General features: G+C 39.0%; 1 protein-coding gene across 5 annotated transcripts in view; it reads right to left on the reverse strand.

Moving 5' to 3' along the window:
* The window catches only part of gprs (speckle type BTB/POZ protein), an 82,185-nt gene that overhangs the window by 46,888 nt on the left and 16,580 nt on the right, over positions 1-18,717 (reverse strand). For 4 of the 5 annotated variants that reach the window (XM_089636239.1, XM_089636238.1, XM_089636242.1 and 1 more), the window contains exon 1: positions 3,629-3,727. The exons of the other annotated variant lie outside the window; for it this stretch is intronic. In XM_089636239.1, the coding sequence (XP_089492365.1) occupies positions 3,629-3,667 (39 nt within the window). In that variant the 5' untranslated portion in view covers positions 3,668-3,727. Of the gene's footprint in view, positions 1-3,628; positions 3,728-18,717 lie in introns of those variants that run through there. 5 annotated transcript variants of the gene reach the window in all.

Consider the following 18,717-nt stretch of genomic DNA (forward strand, 5'->3'; position numbering starts at 1 on the left):
GAGGTGTTCGCATGCTTTAGAATAGATAACATCGATGGCTTAGAGTTAAAACTATCGAATTCGGTCTACGCGCACCGCTTATCGAGTTCAAATAGTAGAACAAGTTTCGAAGATATATTACGTACGGAGTACCGACTTTAATTATAGCTCTATGTCTGAAAATCCATTTAAATTTCAATGTAAAAGTAATAAAGACTTGTTGTGTTCGAAATTGAAATGTCAGACGCTTTTCCTGTGTGATATTTGATACAAAGCACTTTGTAACAATGTCACGAGATGTAGAAAAGTGTTTATTGAAATAAAAGTTTTAATTTTCGGTGGCTTACTATATTTAACAGAGATAAACTGAAATAATATCTACGCCAGCTAAGCCACTATTCATAGCTTTGTTTACAACTAATTTGAACATCTAATTACATCTGTTTTCCTAATTTGAAACTACCCTAATAAAACTACTTTAAGTGTTGTACCATTCATGGACTAAACCTCAATAGTAATTCGATGTCAGGTTCATGTTTTATTAATATGATGCCAGGGTGATAGAAAAAACTTGAAATCTACATATTAAATTTAAAAAAATAAATGTGAAACCGCAAAAGAGTCCCAATTACTGTCAACCGTTTGGAGCCAGTGAGACTTAAATATTAATAATCCCCAATTAACCCCATCCCCAATTTGGGAATATTGTGAGGTAGTGGGGAGGAGAAGAGATGGAGAAGAAGGTGGTGGGGAAGAGCCTGGCTATTCAGATCTGGTCACCGTACACAGGCACTGTGCTATTCAGCATTGCGTTATGAACATTAGAATATCGAATTTTGTAACTGTGGCACTCGAAAAACTGATTACTAAGGTGTCAACATTTACGAAATTCATAAAAGTACCAATGTATCGAAAACTGAGGATATTTTACAAAGGTAATATTACAATATTCTGGTTCGTCAGGAGTTTGCCCATCAGCTCTCCAAGGAATAACGTTGACTTTAGAGGTCACCAATAAAGCAGCTTTTTACACAATTTTTACGATGAATCCGCACATTCCAGGTTTCTAAAAAGGAATATCTAAAAGACATACATTATACCCTTTCTATAAATTTTCAATGTTGAATATCAGAGATGTAAAATCCATTTCCTATTTACTATTTACCTCTTCCATTCAATTGCATCAACAAGGAGATGACAGCCTAGCATCCTACATCCTGAGGTTTCCGGGCAACTTGCGGTGTAACACAACCACACACGTAGATATACTTCTCGGTACGAGCATAAAACTTCGCGAATAACTCTGTTCAATAAAGCTACGTGAACGTAAACCTTTCGCTCGCAACTTCCTTCCCCTCAAACAGATGTATTTTCCTGGAAACAGGTTCTCTTCAATTTGCTCCAAACTCAATTTCCGGCAAACCGTCGCAATTCACCAGACGTCGTTTCCTGGTGCGATTTCTTTTAATAAAAGGGTCATTGGACAAAAATATAAATTGTAGAACCTATTTAGAAGTAACGTTCGCGGAATTCATTATTTTTTTATCTGAGAAAGCTCGCTTAAATTTGATTTTTCAGAATTAGTTTTATAGGAGTGCAATTGAAGTAGGTACTCAACTGCTAAAAGCTTTGTCGCAATCTCTCTTTACCTTGCTTTATGTGTCGTTCATTAAAAACAAGTAGATATTACAGCGTAGATATCAGCATTGTAACGTTATTTACTTATAAACCCTTAGAGTTTTAACACACAACAAGTCTAAATAATGTAATAATAATAATTTAATTCCCAGCTTAAGGAATGTAATATGTAACTCAATTTATTGATAAAGGTGATATTTATAGCAAACAATGTGAGAAAATTAAAATAAAATGGTAACAAAATAATACTCTTAGGTACAACAAATACAAAGAAAAATATAGAAAAATAAAAAAATAACGAAAGTATGAAAAGTAAATTATGACCAAATACGAGTACATGAATGTCCTTGATTAAAACCCTATTTTATTCTACATAATATGCACTAATGGTGAGCTATTTGCAAAATACATATATTCATTTAACATTCATAACGCCTCATCGCATGTCAAGAAATTACACCTTTAAATCGATTACATTATTTTAATAATAGATTTGGAAAGAGATACCGTATTAGTTATTAACGAAATATACGTAAAACTTTGCTGAAATGTAAAAGTTTAAAATTCTATAGTGAATTTGATTTTTTCCTAAATTTCTCAATTTTTTATTTATAACTTAGTTTTGTAAGTTATTTTTTTTTATTTTACTCGTGAATTAAGTATGTTATTTAAAAAGGAATGTTTTTGCTATTAATGTTAATTAATTTTAAACCCATTTTATTAAAAAACATAAGTTTTACATGTTATTATTCAATTTAATAAAAATTGCATATTTTTACATCTTTGCTGTGTAATTATTATTACGCGTGACATCTGTCTCGCCCACTGAAGCCACTAACAAACTTTAAGAATGATAATGCCTTCAGAAGGCGAAACAGCTGTCACGAGTAATAATAATTACACAACATAACTTGCTTACAAATAAGATGTTTTAAATTGAATAGTATCATTATTAAATAGATGAAAAACTTTAAATTAAATGGAGTAGGTACGATAAATTAAACTTGATAACAATTATACCAGATAAATATATAGCGTAAAAAAAGATGCAAAAAGAAGGCTGGGACGCACCAGAAAGACAAGAAAAATAGATAATATTCCAAATATTGAGTAGTGTACTCGTAATGTCAAAATTTTGAATAAGAGAACAAAATGCATTAATGCACATGAAGACCGAGACGTATGGTGTCTTTCCTATCTGTCTACTCGATCAGACAGACATCGTAATGGTTTTTTAGTCACTTATTTACGAGGTTTTTTTGCCATTTTGGAACACTTTTAATTAAATCAATTTGATATTCATTACGTTAGTTAGAGAACAAACTACAAAATGCCGATTAAATCGTCGACCTAAATATGTTTTAACAATATCCGAAACATGAGTAAAGGTAATAATAATATTTAATTCAAATATAATAATATGACGCATATAATAATACCGCGCGTCACAATCGGTTCTGACAATAATGCATCTGATGACGGTGTTCACGAAATTGACGTTTTGTTATGCAAATTAACGATGTCGGAAAAGTATTCACTGAATTTTGAATTGAACTGCAATTTAATGTCATGCCATATGATTTTTCAAGGATGTAGGTTACAGGTTGGTACTTATTTTCACTTTTTTAAGGTTAGCAATCAAAATAAATATTGGAATTAACAATTAGGCACTTATTAACCTCTTTCCAAATCAATAAAGTAACAAATAAACAAATTTTTAATGTTCGATTTTGATATGTGTTGGACGTGTTCAGTAACATTCCCAAAAGTATATTAATTTGCTTACAAAGAAAATGACGAAGCTGACATCTCACAATGCACAGTGCATTACTATAAATACATATTTTATATAAATGTTGGCAAAACATAATTATGACGTAGAAAAGAAGAAGAGCTCAAAAAAATTAAAGAATTATGATTATCAATATAAGTTAAGTAAATCTAGTAAGCAGTTAGCATGATATAATTTTAGCGAAACTTTGAAAGCTTTTAAAATCTGAATATTTCTTACGTCATCGAGACTGAAATGTCTTGTGATAGATATATCCATGTCGTAAAAGCTTCTACGGGAAGAGGTAGGAAGCTTTAAGCTCTTGCAGCGGAAGGAGCTTTCGTGCCACAAAGGGAACGTCCGATTACACCGGCGAACTGCCTTCGACTGGAGGCGAACGTATCCGAACACAGTCTGAATGCTTTCCTACCCATACACCGAGAGCTCTGTTCCTACCCTCACTGTAAGCGGAATAGGGTTGGAAATAACGTGAATCGCAAATATCCTTGCATTTAATTAAAATATTAAACAAATAAATAAACTATTTCTATCGTTAATTATTGAGTCGATTTATCAGATCTGATTGTAAACAACATGCCGAAATTTTAAGAATCACTTTCAAAAGCCGTTGCCTGATTGAATATACAAAATTATATATATTTGTGATGTCTTCCGCTTAAATCATAGTGAGTTTATTTTGCATCCTTAAATTGCCTTAAATTTTACCTGAAGTGAATCGTAATATATTTTACAAGTCGCACTTTAATGGATCTCACGTTTAATTATGGTATACTTTATAAAAGTTTTAAAAAGACGCAATAATTGAACTTACACTATTTAACAAATAATGTTGCATATCGGTTAGGTGTGCGATATTTATAATAATTCGATTTGGCGAAACCTTTCAAACCATGAGATCAACTATTAACAAATTTTGTATTGAAATAAATACTCTGAAATCATTGTAAACATCAAAACCATTTAATCAATCCGTGGGTGCACTGACAGCAATTACCTGATGGTACAATTACCTACCGTAACTGCTAGACATATACTGTTGAACACTCTTAACTCCTAGCATATGTAAATTAGTTTTATTATTTACTTTATTTTAATACTGCCATGCGTGCCTGGATGCAGTCCCCTCTGATGGCCCTCTAGAGACGGGAGACGGTCAATATTTTCCATAATCGGCCGGTCGTTTTTTTTTTGTGTTTTTTTCGGTCAACATTTTTGTGTTCACCATTTTTCACTTTTTTTCGTCTCTGTTTTTATTTTATGTACCTGTATCTGTAACATATTTATAATAGAATACTTTGTCTAACTTCTTCTTCTCAATTTTTGTCAAAATACGGAACGTATTGCAATGCCCCACCCCTACAAACATTCTGGAATAAACTATTACTTATTGTGATTTATTTTTGGGGTATTATGCCGTATTGCGCTACCTCCTTCAATCTAACGTTTAGGACGGCATTAGAGTGTCCATCATCTATCTGCCCTGATGATGGACACTGTAATCCTGTTCGAAACGTTGGCTAAAGAAGGAGGTAGTGAAAACTACATAATACCCCAAAAATAAATCACTATAATATTTTTGGCCATGAAAATCTCAAATCATATCAAACTGTTATAAATTTTTTTATTGGAACAAATTTTCTTTAATGACTTTTGAAGGTTATGTCCATCTTTGTAATTTATCATTAAAGAAGAAGATAATACTAATAAATATAAACGAAACATAAAACAGAACAAGGCACAGAAAAATAAAAGAAAATGGTTTCAACTGGGAATCGAACCAAGAATCTCTATCTTACCGGGACAACGTCTCTAACAACTCGTCCATTGGGATCTAATTATTTTACGTCATTTTTGTTAATCTCATATTTTTAATTCAGAATTAAAAATATTATCTAGCTACTAATCTTCTCCAACTTTTCGTTTTTTTCGGCAGGAATTTGTAATCATTTTTGAATGATTATAAATTTCTAAAGAAATGGTTTGTAACATAGATAGTATATCGGATAAACATATTCAATATATGAAATATGGATCGACAAAAATGACGTCAAATAATATAATAATAAGACTCAATGGTTGAGTGGTTAAAGACGTTTGACTGGGTTCGATTTCCATTTGAGACCGTCTTGTTCTATTTCACTTTTCGTTAAGATTGATTATAATCATCTTCTTCAATGATATAAACTAATATATATTGGCCTTCAAACATCCTCGCTATAAATCTTTTTATTCTTATTGAACCCTCCTTACTCGTGAAATATAATGCGGGGTAATTTATTTATACGTAAACAACGGTATTCACTGAACAAAAACAACGATTGCTTGGTCTGGTTATGACAAGGTGCATATTGCTTTGCATTTTACAAAGCGGAATTCATAATACAGGCGAATGTATAGCATGAGTTATGAATCCGGCGGTAAGTATATTTTCAAAGAGGGGAGCGTTGTTTTCAGAAAATACAAGTACCTACTTACGAGGTTAACTGAGAACTTCGTGAACAGGTTTATGACAAGCGGCTGCATAAGATTGATCAAATTGGGTTGAATAGATTTTGTTCGCTTATCATGTATGTCAAATGTAATTTAAATTTCATAGAACTGTTTCATTGAATAATTTATTTGTCTTCGATTTTTAGATTTTTTTTAAAAGCCTTAGGTCATAATAATTGTTCCTAAATTTGTTCCACTATTAGAACGCAATAAGCTGTGCGCGTAGACCGGATTCGGTAGTTTAATCAGATTATCTTTCATCTAAATATAATTCATCAATGGTGTTAAAAACAAAACAACTTTCCTGACATACCTGTCTTTTGTTTGAATTGAACGTCATTATCATTTAACGGTTGCTAGAACGTTTTATGTCGTTTACATAATGCCTTCGGTTTGCTAACATTTTTAAAGCTGTCGTTCCAGCGTTTTTCCTCTCTACATCCTAAAATCTGTAAAGCATCAGATTTCATGAAGACGCACACGCTATTTAACCACTTTTAAAATACATGTTCCTAAAAAGAAACATTTAACATACATTTAAATTGTATATTTTTAAAGAAAGAAAAAGGAATCTTTGCATCCAAATATTTCGAAATTTTTAATTTCATTGTTATCTAATTTCGAAAAAAATACTTCCACTGGATTCTGAAGAATTAACGCTAAGCGACATAATGTATTTACTACCAGTGCCAAGCAGTACATATTTACTTATAGGTTTGGCAGTATAAACGTAACAATAATATAAGTATTTTTTAAAGAAGATGGCGAATACAGAAAAAATCTCAATACACCAATCCAACCTTTTGTAATGGTGACATCAAATGGAACCTGTAATCCTTGTAGAATTCTTTGTCTCCTAGTTGCTACGCAGTTTGCGGAGATCTATTCATAAGATCTGAGCAAAACTTCCCTGAAAAATACTTCAAATTCAATCAAATAAATTGCGTTGGATTTATTTCACATATCAAAGAGACAATATGGCTCAATCCCCTGTTTTTAAGGAGCAAAATAGTGTATTAAATTCCGCAAATCCTCCTGTTAGCAAATAATGAGTACCCATTAAAATGTCAGCTAGGCGAAAATACTTCACGCCTAATAAATAAAGGGTTTTCCAATAAGAGGTGTTATTTTGAATAGCCCGCTATTTCGGTAGCTGTTACTTTTGAAACTGTCATTTTTTAACATTTGACAGCAAGAAGAAACTACGCCATTAATAAAAATGGAACGATACAGGCTTTAACAATGCACTGAAATTATTAAAATTCACTATAAAAATGGTGACAATTTGGCAGAGACGGTTCGTAAAACTCGAACATTTTTGGGTCGTCGTGAAGCACCTTGTCGGACCGCAATACAGAAATTGGTGGAAAAATTCGAGCTGTTGGGACAACTTAGTGATGTGAAGAATAAAACCCGTGCACGTCGCTTAAGAACAGTCTATTGTCCATTTCTCGTCGTTCTTTGGAATTAGGCATTCCACAAACGTCATTACACCGTATTTCGCATAAATATTTGTGTCTTAAGGCTTATAAAGTTCAGTTAATACAAGAATTCAAGGCGGCCGATCATCAACAACGTCATGTCTTTGCTGATTGGGTCCTTGAAATGCGTGAAAATGATCCGGAATTCCATAGAAAAATCATCTTGAGCGATGAGGCCCATTTCCACTTCGGTGGCTTAGTCAAAAAGCAAAATTGTCGCATCTGGGGCTCGGAAAACCCAAGAGTTATTGTTGAAAAGCCTCTCTATCCTCAACGTGTGACTGTTTGGTGCGGTTTATGGTCAGGAGGAGTCATTGGACCTTACTTTTTCGAAAATGAGGCTCTAGTAACAGTTACGGTGAATGGATTGCGCTATCGAGAGATGATTAATGATTTTTTATGGCCGGAATTGGATGGTATTGATCTGGCCAACGTTTAATTTCAACAAGACGGCGCTACGTGCTACACAAGCAACGAAACCATTGATCTTTTACGGGAAAAGTTTCCGGACCGTGTTATCTCTCGAAGAGGTGATCACAATTGGCCACCGAGATCTTGTGATTTAACACCTTGCGTCTTCTTCCTTTGGAGCCACGTGAAAGAGAAGGTCTATGCCAATAGCCCAGCGTCGATTTAAGACCTCTAAGATGAAATTCGTGAGGCTATCGAGGACATAAGGCAGCCACTTTGCGATTTGGTTATGGAAAATTTGATGAAAAGGATATGGTCCTGTATTCGTGGTCGTGGTGGTCATTTGACTGATGTTATTTTTCACTATTAACGGCATACTTTCCTCTTTAAAATGAAATAAACATTAGATCATTTATATTAAAAATTGGCATTTTTCTTTGATTATCAAAATAACACCTCTTATTGGAAAACCCTGTAGTTCAGACTAAAATCATACTTTCGGCTTAAACAGCGAGCTTTTTTGTCCGTTATTAAAGTTATTTTATAATCTTTTGTTTGGGAATTGATTTAGGCCTGTGTCAAACAGTTTTAGATCATCGAATTACTTGCACCGTGATGAGATATATAATTTTATCAAAATGTAGGTTAAACTAAATTTTAATTAATCTCCAGCGTGTTTTAGGATATCATCCCCATTGATTCAACGTTAAACAAGAATAAAACAACATGAGATTTCATTTTAACCCCGGAAAGCAGAGGTTCTTCGGAACTCTGGTTCTGAGTAAATTTAATTACATGCTACCGGTAAACAAATGGGATTTCTTTTAAGAGCGTCAAAGCACTTCACAAGAGGCAATTTTAAAACTTCAAAAGTATGGCAAAGGGAGTGTGTTACCGAACGAGTAATATCGTGTTTTGCATTCGCAATTTATTTGAAAATGATTCATGTTTTATTTTCATTATTTTATTTCTTCGTGAAAGCTTTTTGCGATATAATTATTTCTTTTAAAATAACTCGCTAAATAATTTAAGCTATTCTATTTTCTAACAACACAATAGTTAAATGTTAATATTAAATTGGGATTAAACCATTATTTCAGAAATAACAATTTGCAGATTAAGTTAGGTTAGGTTACAAATAATTTTTTTTTTTTAAACCTGTATTTATTTAAAAATCTTCTACTACCACCACAGTAAGCTTAAAACGTTGATTGTGTTGTGAAGGAAGACTTAGCCAGCCGAGGAATTGAACACACTACGCTTGGGTACAAACGCGATGTCAACTCAGCCACCGAGCGGATTTTAATAACTATATTCATTAAATATGTTACCGAGGCATCTTGGATCTTGGTTGTTCTGTCAGTTAAATTGGTCGTCTGGTCGTTTAAATTTATTAGAAAAATTGTTGAATTAACACGATAATTATTTTGAAATAATTTTATTTATTTTACATAAATATTTTTTACAATAATAAATAATTAAATGCCTATCGTAATCTATAATCTAATTCTCCCACCACCTATTGTAATATTTTGTCTTAAGTTATTTATTTGTCTAAGTTTAATTTTATGGACTATTCTTAAAATATTTTTTTAAGTAATTTTCAGTATACTTTGTATAACTTTGTTGTTGAAATACATTGCTTATTTTTAAAATTAAAAAAGTGCTTTATAACGTAGTTTATAATTTTATTAAATTACATTATTATGAATAAATGGTAGATACGCGATTACCGTTATAAATATATTTTTATTCATAATCCTTGGTTTCTGTTTAGCGATATTAAATGAACAAATCGGCTCTCCGTGCAGTGCATGACCGTTACGAATGAAGAATGGGGTGGGGGTCACGATTCACAGATGATATTGATCGATTTAAGAATTCAAGAAGAAAAAAGCTATTAAATCTTGGTAAGATATTATTCTTATTCTTGACAGGCGTAAGATTAATCGATGGTCTTAGTAAATTGTAGATGGGTCACATATAGTCACTGTATCGAACGTCATCAGCATCATCAATATAAAATGTACATCAATTATAAAAAACACAACAAAATGCCATCATATTTACCACTGTCGAAAACTATGTAAAACCTTCCATAAAACTAATGTTGATAAACCTGCCTTACATATAGGTAACTCATGTTTAAAAACCTGCCCTGCCGTTTAACGGTAAATTTTATCGCTCGGACCTAAAAGGCAGTTGTCTCGCTTCAACTCAAGCAACCATCTTACTCTGGCTAGGCAGCCGCTGATTGGCTAAGCACAAAACCTGCTTGAACGGCCCACGTGTATCCAAGAAATTTGTAAAAAAATACAAATTTGCAAGCCCTTCCTGTAATAATAGGAAACAATGTTAACTAAATAATTATATACAAAGATACTTATATGTTAATTAAATAAGTTCGAATAGAAATAAAATATGTTACACGTAAGATAATTATGTAATCAGCGAAACTCTGAAAATGTTACAGAGATTTGACCACTTATCTTGTAGAATATGTCTTATTATAACTAAATAAACAATATTGCGACGATGTGGTTTTGGCAGGGCGACAGAGGCAGATAAGGTCTAATATTATAAAATATTCCTATATTTCTGAGATAAACAGATTTTATCCTACAAACGTGGCGAGCTTCATAGCAAGAAAAAAGCAAGCTCGTTACGGGAATTTCATAATACAATCAAGGGTCGGAGGCGCGGTCCTATAGAATCTTATAAAAGCGCCGCAAAAACCGGTCCCTGCCCCTTTCCGCCATAAGCCCTGGACCGAGCAACACCTACCGCTGTCCGCTCTGCCTGACCCGCTTCGCTACCTGAGACCAACACGCTGCGTTTGATTTCAACCCGGTTCCCCCCCCCGCTCCACTTCCGCTGTCTACTGCAACTGCCTGCTGCTGAGCTCGCTGCTCACCGACAAGCCAACGACGCCCCGACGTCGCGGCGCCTCTGCCTCGGGCTTCACTGAGCCTTCCCAACAGCCAGCCTCGGAGAGGGGATCTGCCACTGCCTACTGAACCAGCCAGCGCCCCGCAGAGCCGTTACCGACTGAGCCTGGAAGGATACAAGAAGTTGCACCCGCAATAAAAACCAACCGCTTTTATAAAAGCGTTCTTTTCAATATGCAAATTACAAATGTCGAATATATCGTCTTTCTCAAGACGCATTCATTGAGGCAAACATATTACAATAGTCGATATTCCCTGGATCGAGGGGACTGAACGTTGCCGACTGAGCCAGCCCGCCTGCCAGCCCGCCTGCCAGCCAGTCCCGGAGAGCCTTCCCTCCAGCGTGCGGTCCTGCTCACTGGCCCCGATGTCACAGAGCCGTTACTGACTGAGCCTGGAGGGATACAAGAAGTTGCACCCGCAATAAAAACCAACCGCTTTTATAAAAGCGTTCTTTTCAAAAGCAAATTACAAATTTCGAATATATCGTCTTTCTCAAGACGCATTCATTGAGGCAAACATATTACAATAGTCGATATTCCCTGCATTTTTATGATATTTTAAATAACTCTGTAATGGTTCAAATGAAATACCTCAAGTGCTTTATTTGAATCATTACACAGGACAAAGGTAAATGTGTGCCGGTGCTTATATTTTACAGTTTTTTCTTGTGCAGGCAAACACGTCCCGTACAAAGTGGTCCTTCGAGCCGGATCCACACATCACGCCTTCAGTCCTGCCCCGGTGGAGATGTCATCACCTTGCAGTGGCTGAGAGACCCGGAAGTCATCTAAGATGCCGGTTTCCCGCCCTGAAAGCAGACACACGCCGGCTCCCGACCGCCTTCCCGCCAGCGTGCGGTTCTGCTCGCTGGAACACCAGCCGATGTCAGAGCAGTCCAGGGGCACCCCCCTCCCACCGAGCCCTGAGCCCTCTCGGCTCGGGCTCCCTCATGCCCTGAGCCCTCTTGGCTCGGGCTCCACCGACAGGCCAACGACGCCCTGACGTCGCGGCGCCTCTACCCCCGGGCTTCCCTGAGCTTGCCGGTGACCGACGCCCCAACGTCGCGGCGCCTCTTCACCGGGCTTGCCGGAGACCAAGGCCCCGTTGTCGCAGCGCCTCTTCCCCGGGCCCACGTGCTCCCCTGTGCTCGCTGCTCCCGATGTCGCAGCACCTCGGCCCCGGGCCCCACATGGCTCGGGTTTATTTGAGCTTGCTGTCGCTTACCGAGGTATATAGAGCAGAGGCCTGTGCAACCAGTGACATCCCGGCGGCGGTGATTACACACAGTCACCGCTCCAGTAAGCAAACAACGCCCACACGGCTTGCCACTGCCTGTCAAACTCTACATTGGACAGCCAGCCAGTATACAAACTCAGCCAATGTATAACGCGCACGAGGCCTGCGCAACCAGTGACGCCGCCGGTGACAACCAGTACATCGCCGGTGACAACCAGTGACATTGCCGGTGACATCCCGGATGCAGTGTCTTACATACTCAGAGCGGCACGATGAGCCACTGCCTGTCAAACTCTACATTGGACAGCCAGCCAGTATACCAACTCAGCCAATGTACAACGCGCACAAGTCCTGCGCAACCAGTAACGTCGCCGGTGACAACCAGAACATCGCCGGTGACAACCAGTGACGTCGCCGGTGATATCCCGGATGCAATGTCTTTCATACTCAGGGCCGCACGATGAGCCACTGCCTGTCAAACTCTACATTGGACAGCCAGCCAGTATACCAACTCAGCCAAGGTACAATGCGCACGAGTCCTGTGCGCCGGTGACAACCAGTACATTGCCAGTGCCAACCAGTGACATTGCCGGTGACATTCCGGAGGCGGTGTCGTACCTACTCAAATTCTACAGTGGACAGCCAACCAGTATACCTAAACAGCCGAGGTACAATGCGCACGAGTCCTGTGCGCCGGTGACAACCAGTACATCGCCGGTGACAACCAGTACATCGCCAGTGCCAACCAGTAACATTGCCGGTGACATCCCGGATGCGGTGTCGTACCTACTCAAATTCTACAGTGGACAGCCCGACAGCCAACCAGTATATCTAATCAGCCGCGATACAATGCGCATGGGTCCTGCGCAACCGGTGACACCGCCAGTGATAATCAGTAACATCGCCGGTGACATTGCCCGGGTGAGCAACCAAACAACGCTCACACTGCTTGCACTAGCCCGCAGAGCCGTGAGAGGTGTCAGCCTGCCCGCCAGACAGCCAGAATATCTACTCAGCCGGGGTATAACATGCACCCCGAGCGCGCTGGCGGCCAGAAACATATGCAACCAGTGACACCGCCTACAGCCGGGGTAACCTACTACCTTATACGATGTGCCAGCTATACAGTGGCCCGTACCCCCAGGGCTCCGATAAGATGACGACACACAATTCGAGTACACTGGGGGTCATTACGTGCGCTTTGCCAAGGGACGCACGCAAAACAGATTGCAGGCCTGTAAAATAAAACGATTTGCCGCCAAGCTGCCGAGTTTGCAGTACCGCAGCCCGCCTCTTTGGACAGGCCCCCCCTATTACACTGGGCCACCTTCACCTCCAGAGCCCCCCTGAGCGCGCATATGATGGCTACGTCTACCCACGAGCTTGAAGCGACCGGCCCGACCTCGAATGCCGGCCCCCGGATACGTAACATCTCGAGAGCCGACACCATTTGGAGCGCAGCCCGATTCGTCACCTCCGTGTTTGCTGCGACCGTCCCGGCCTCGAATGCCGGTCCCGGATATGCAGCAAACCACAACTACATAATGGCCACCCTATCGCCCACTAGTTTGCGGCGACCGTCCCGGCCTCGAATCGTTGCGGATATGCTGCAAACTGTGACTAAATGTTGGCCATCCTGTCAATCACGTGTTTGCTGCGACCGTCCCAGCCTCGAATGCCGGTCCCGGATATGCAGTGAACCGTGACTACATGATGGCTAGCCTGTCACCCACAAGTTTGTAGTGACCGTACCGGCTTCGAATGCCGGCTCTGGATATGCCGCAAAGTAATCCCCGTGACTACATGATGTCCGGCTTGTCATCAAAATTGCAGCAACAAGCTAGCCGGATTCAACTCTGGCCCCTTCACAGTTCCAGCGCGCACCTAAGCGCACATCCGGCCTGAAATGCCCCCCTCCCCCGGATACGCAACAACTCAAAAATGCACGACCGATACCCCGACACAAAAGGATACCAGTTCACCGCCATTCAAAACCTGCGAGCGCGCCCAAATCCCACGCGCGTCACCCTGCAGCCGCTCCCCGGAACCGAGAACTTACAAGCAAGCCCCAAGAGTAATCACCACGGCCAGATGGGAGGAGTGACCACGTACTCAATCACTGGATTCGGATGCAGCAACCACCACCGAAGACTGACACGTTCGAAAAAATAGCTCGGTGCAGCCACTACTGCACGGGAAGGAGTGTATCGAACGTCATCAGCATCATCAATATAAAATGTACATCAATTATAAAAAACACAACAAAATGCCATCATATTTACCACTGTCGAAAACTATGTAAAACCTTCCATAAAACTAATGTTGATAAACCTGCCTTACATATAGGTAACTCATGTTTAAAAACCTGCCCTGCCGTTTAACGGTAAATTTTATCGCTCGGACCTAAAAGGCAGTTGTCTCGCTTCAACTCAAGCAACCATCTTACTCTGGCTAGGCAGCCGCTGATTGGCTAAGCACAAAACCTGCTTGAACGGCCCACGTGTATCCAAGAAATTTGTAAAAAAATACAAATTTGCAAGCCCTTCCTGTAATAATAGGAAACAATGTTAACTAAATAATTATATACAAAGATACTTATATGTTAATTAAATAAGTTCGAATAGAAATAAAATATGTTACACGTAAGATAATTATGTAATCAGCGAAACTCTGAAAATGTTACAGAGATTTGACCACTTATCTTGTAGAATATGTCTTATTATAACTAAATAAACAATATTGCGACGATGTGGTTTTGGCAGGGCGACAGAGGCAGATAAGGTCTAATATTATAAAATATTCCTATATTTCTGAGATAAACAGATTTTATCCTACAAACGTGGCGAGCTTCATAGCAAGAAAAAAGCAAGCTCGTTACGGGAATTTCATAATACAATCAAGGGTCGGAGGCGCGGTCCTATAGAATCTTATAAAAGCGCCGCAAAAACCGGTCCCTGCCCCTTTCCGCCATAAGCCCTGGACCGAGCAACACCTACCGCTGTCCGCTCTGCCTGACCCGCTTCGCTACCTGAGACCAACACGCTGCGTTTGATTTCAACCCGGTTCCCCCCCCCGCTCCACTTCCGCTGTCTACTGCAACTGCCTGCTGCTGAGCTCGCTGCTCACCGACAAGCCAACGACGCCCCGACGTCGCGGCGCCTCTGCCTCGGGCTTCACTGAGCCTTCCCAACAGCCAGCCTCGGAGAGGGGATCTGCCACTGCCTACTGAACCAGCCAGCGCCCCGCAGAGCCGTTACCGACTGAGCCTGGAAGGATACAAGAAGTTGCACCCGCAATAAAAACCAACCGCTTTTATAAAAGCGTTCTTTTCAATATGCAAATTACAAATGTCGAATATATCGTCTTTCTCAAGACGCATTCATTGAGGCAAACATATTACAATAGTCGATATTCCCTGGATCGAGGGGACTGAACGTTGCCGACTGAGCCAGCCCGCCTGCCAGCCCGCCTGCCAGCCAGTCCCGGAGAGCCTTCCCTCCAGCGTGCGGTCCTGCTCACTGGCCCCGATGTCACAGAGCCGTTACTGACTGAGCCTGGAGGGATACAAGAAGTTGCACCCGCAATAAAAACCAACCGCTTTTATAAAAGCGTTCTTTTCAAAAGCAAATTACAAATTTCGAATATATCGTCTTTCTCAAGACGCATTCATTGAGGCAAACATATTACAATAGTCGATATTCCCTGCATTTTTATGATATTTTAAATAACTCTGTAATGGTTCAAATGAAATACCTCAAGTGCTTTATTTGAATCATTACACAGGACAAAGGTAAATGTGTGCCGGTGCTTATATTTTACAGTTTTTTCTTGTGCAGGCAAACACGTCCCGTACAGTCACCATGTTTAATGTATTTTAGGTTCCTTAAGAACTCAATACAGTGACAAATCAACGCACTGTTGAAAAGCGATATAAAGTCATCAAAAAAACTAGTCCTTACCTAAACCTAATCGTTATTAATGTGAGACCGCACAAGAGTCCCAACTGCCCCCAACCGTCTGGAGTCAGTGAGACTATGCCAACTCCAATTGGGGAATGTTGTGATACTGTGGGTAGTGGGTACGGGAAGAAAATGGGGAAGATGAAGGTGGGGGAGTACCTGACTATTCAGATCTAAACCGAAAACGGCCAAAGCCATTTCAAGCAAAGATTCAAAAAATTCTGAATGATGGTGTTACACCAAGGTGATACTGATAGTATCTTCTATTCTGTAACGTGCCGCAAATATACGACATACGTATTATTTTAAATGAGTAAATTGTGAAACACAAATATCAAATAAAATTTACTTACGCATGCCGGGATTCGAACCCGCGACCTCTGGCTTGCCAGTGGAGATCCTTACCCCTCGACAACGGGAGCCTTCAATTAAAAATAAAAATTTGTCCTGAGTTGTCCGGTTACCGTATTTTATGTAATATTAAAGACATGTAGAGTGTTTTCCCAAAATCTATTGTGATAATTCAAAGTGCTATATCAGTGCTATGCTATGTTTCCTATAACTGTAAGATTTTCTTTTGTCGATAAAAAATAATGTTTCCGTAAATATATTTTCTCGCCAAGAGCACCTTACTCTAGTTCTAAGAAGGGTTTGTAAGCCTAAATTCACACGAATTTTGACAAGGGGGTAACATTATTGCTGCTAATACCAAATATGGAGTTAAAGGAATAAAGCTCCCCGAGCTTCCAAGACAAATCTAGAGCTTTTCCGGCTTCGTATTTTCAGTCGTAGACTAAGCATAATTTCACAGCATTGATAAAAGCTCAAAGTGAAAACGTGAAATTCGGGTAAAGGCCGTGAGGCACGTACTATGATGATTTTAAATGTTTGAAGATTCATAAAAAGACTTACAAGTAAAACATAATTTCAAAACATTCATTAAAAATTGATTAAAATATAAAATTTAACTAAAACAAAGGTATCCATTAAAACATAGGAACATTTTAATAAGCGACATACATTCTTTGCAAACATTTTGTTTTATCAATCAGAATGAATTAAGAAGATTCAAAATAATCTCAAGATTCATTACGATTCTTAAAAATCATATTTCGATCGTTCATGGATCGTATATACAATTTCTTTCAACTTAAGGGTTTAGCTAGTTTACCTCCATTCATTAATTAGCCAGTTATTTTGCACAAAGAACGACATTATTCAAAAAATCATATCGACAGCTTATCCGACACCTCGGAAGCCAAGCTTAAAGTCATTTGCGGCATTTGTCTACCGACTGTCGGAATCATATTTTGATTGTGCTCGCGAACATCGCTAACTGACCATTGTCACGTAACGAATCGGACACGTTCAAAACTCCCGCGAATTCAAATTAGTCAGCGGTGAGTTGTTACCATTGTTCGCTGTGCGCGTGCGCCCGCCTTGTGCACGGCCAAGTTGGTAAACTGCTCTACGCTCGACACACGCCGGCCATTCAAATCACCAACGGCCGCCCACACTCACAATCTAGCCTTGGCCCTGTCAACATGTCTGTTTTGCTATCAACCAGGACGCCATCGTTGCGCGCCTAAATTAACGGCCGCTTTGTACAAGTATTTTCGAAGCCTGTACCTAATTGCTGTGCCTACTCACAATGGAGAAATGTACGCGTAATAGCACGTACAGTACGGAAGATAACCCTCCATTTGTGGTTCAACATGTACGCGAAACCTACTACAAATTCATGTAAGCGGATTAACTATCTTTACCCTATATGTGCCTTTTTGTGGCTTGAATCATGCCTACACACAAGCTTGCCAGCCAGAACCTAAATTATCAAGAGAGATTGTTCCTAACGAACCGCTAGGAATATTTAGGATGTAAACGACCCATCTCATTTGTGTATCTGTTTGTAATTGTGCTTTGTGAATATACTTTCATACCCCATTTTTGCGTTTCCTTTGACGAATTCGGAGTGGTTTGTTTGGCAATTAGTTCCCCGTGTAAAAGCCGTAGCTGACCTGACGCCTGATGATCATGACCTCAACCTCTACCACCTGAGCTAACGCCGATATGTACTAAGGCACCCTTTTTGCAATGGACCTCTCGCAGGGAAAATTGCGCTTTTTACACCATAGACGACGGATATCGTCAATACCGTATTTACATATGGCTTTATGGATCAGTATAAAATAATCGGTAGTTACGCCTATCAATCCAACATTGTAAGGTTATTGATTTCACTGTGCTAGATAGACTACCAGAAGTCGATAATGAATGAAATACTTGATTACAAATGATACCTTGATAAACGTGATCAACTTATCTCATTTATTCAACTACAAGTAGTTTATGATTGTATCTCAAATACTTTTGCCATGTTTTATTTGCACAATATTATTCATCCTCCATAAAATATTCCAAGAGTTTTTTCAGGTATTGTTAAAATTCGTATTAATATTTAGGACAGCGAACACAATTTCATCCCTTACATAATATCCCTCAAATAATGATGTAATGAATCTGTTGCGTGTTTATTTCAGGATGCATGAAACCATTAGGCTGGACGAATAAGCTTATGCAAAATGGTTATACAATACGGTATCATTAACAAAGGTATAATTAATATATATAAGCATTATGTATCTGGCGATTCAATGGGTATCTATGAAAAGGAATTTATTATACAAATGATAAAGGAAATATCTCAAATTATTATTAAAAATGATACCAAAACAATCAATATTTTTTGGAAAGGTAAACTTAAAACGTTAATGTTTTCC

The sequence above is a fragment of the Hesperophylax consimilis genome, chromosome 10 (assembly GCF_061612785.1).
Source record: "Hesperophylax consimilis isolate HC1 chromosome 10, BYU_Hcon_1.0, whole genome shotgun sequence".
Lineage (NCBI taxonomy): Eukaryota > Metazoa > Arthropoda > Insecta > Trichoptera > Limnephilidae > Hesperophylax > Hesperophylax consimilis.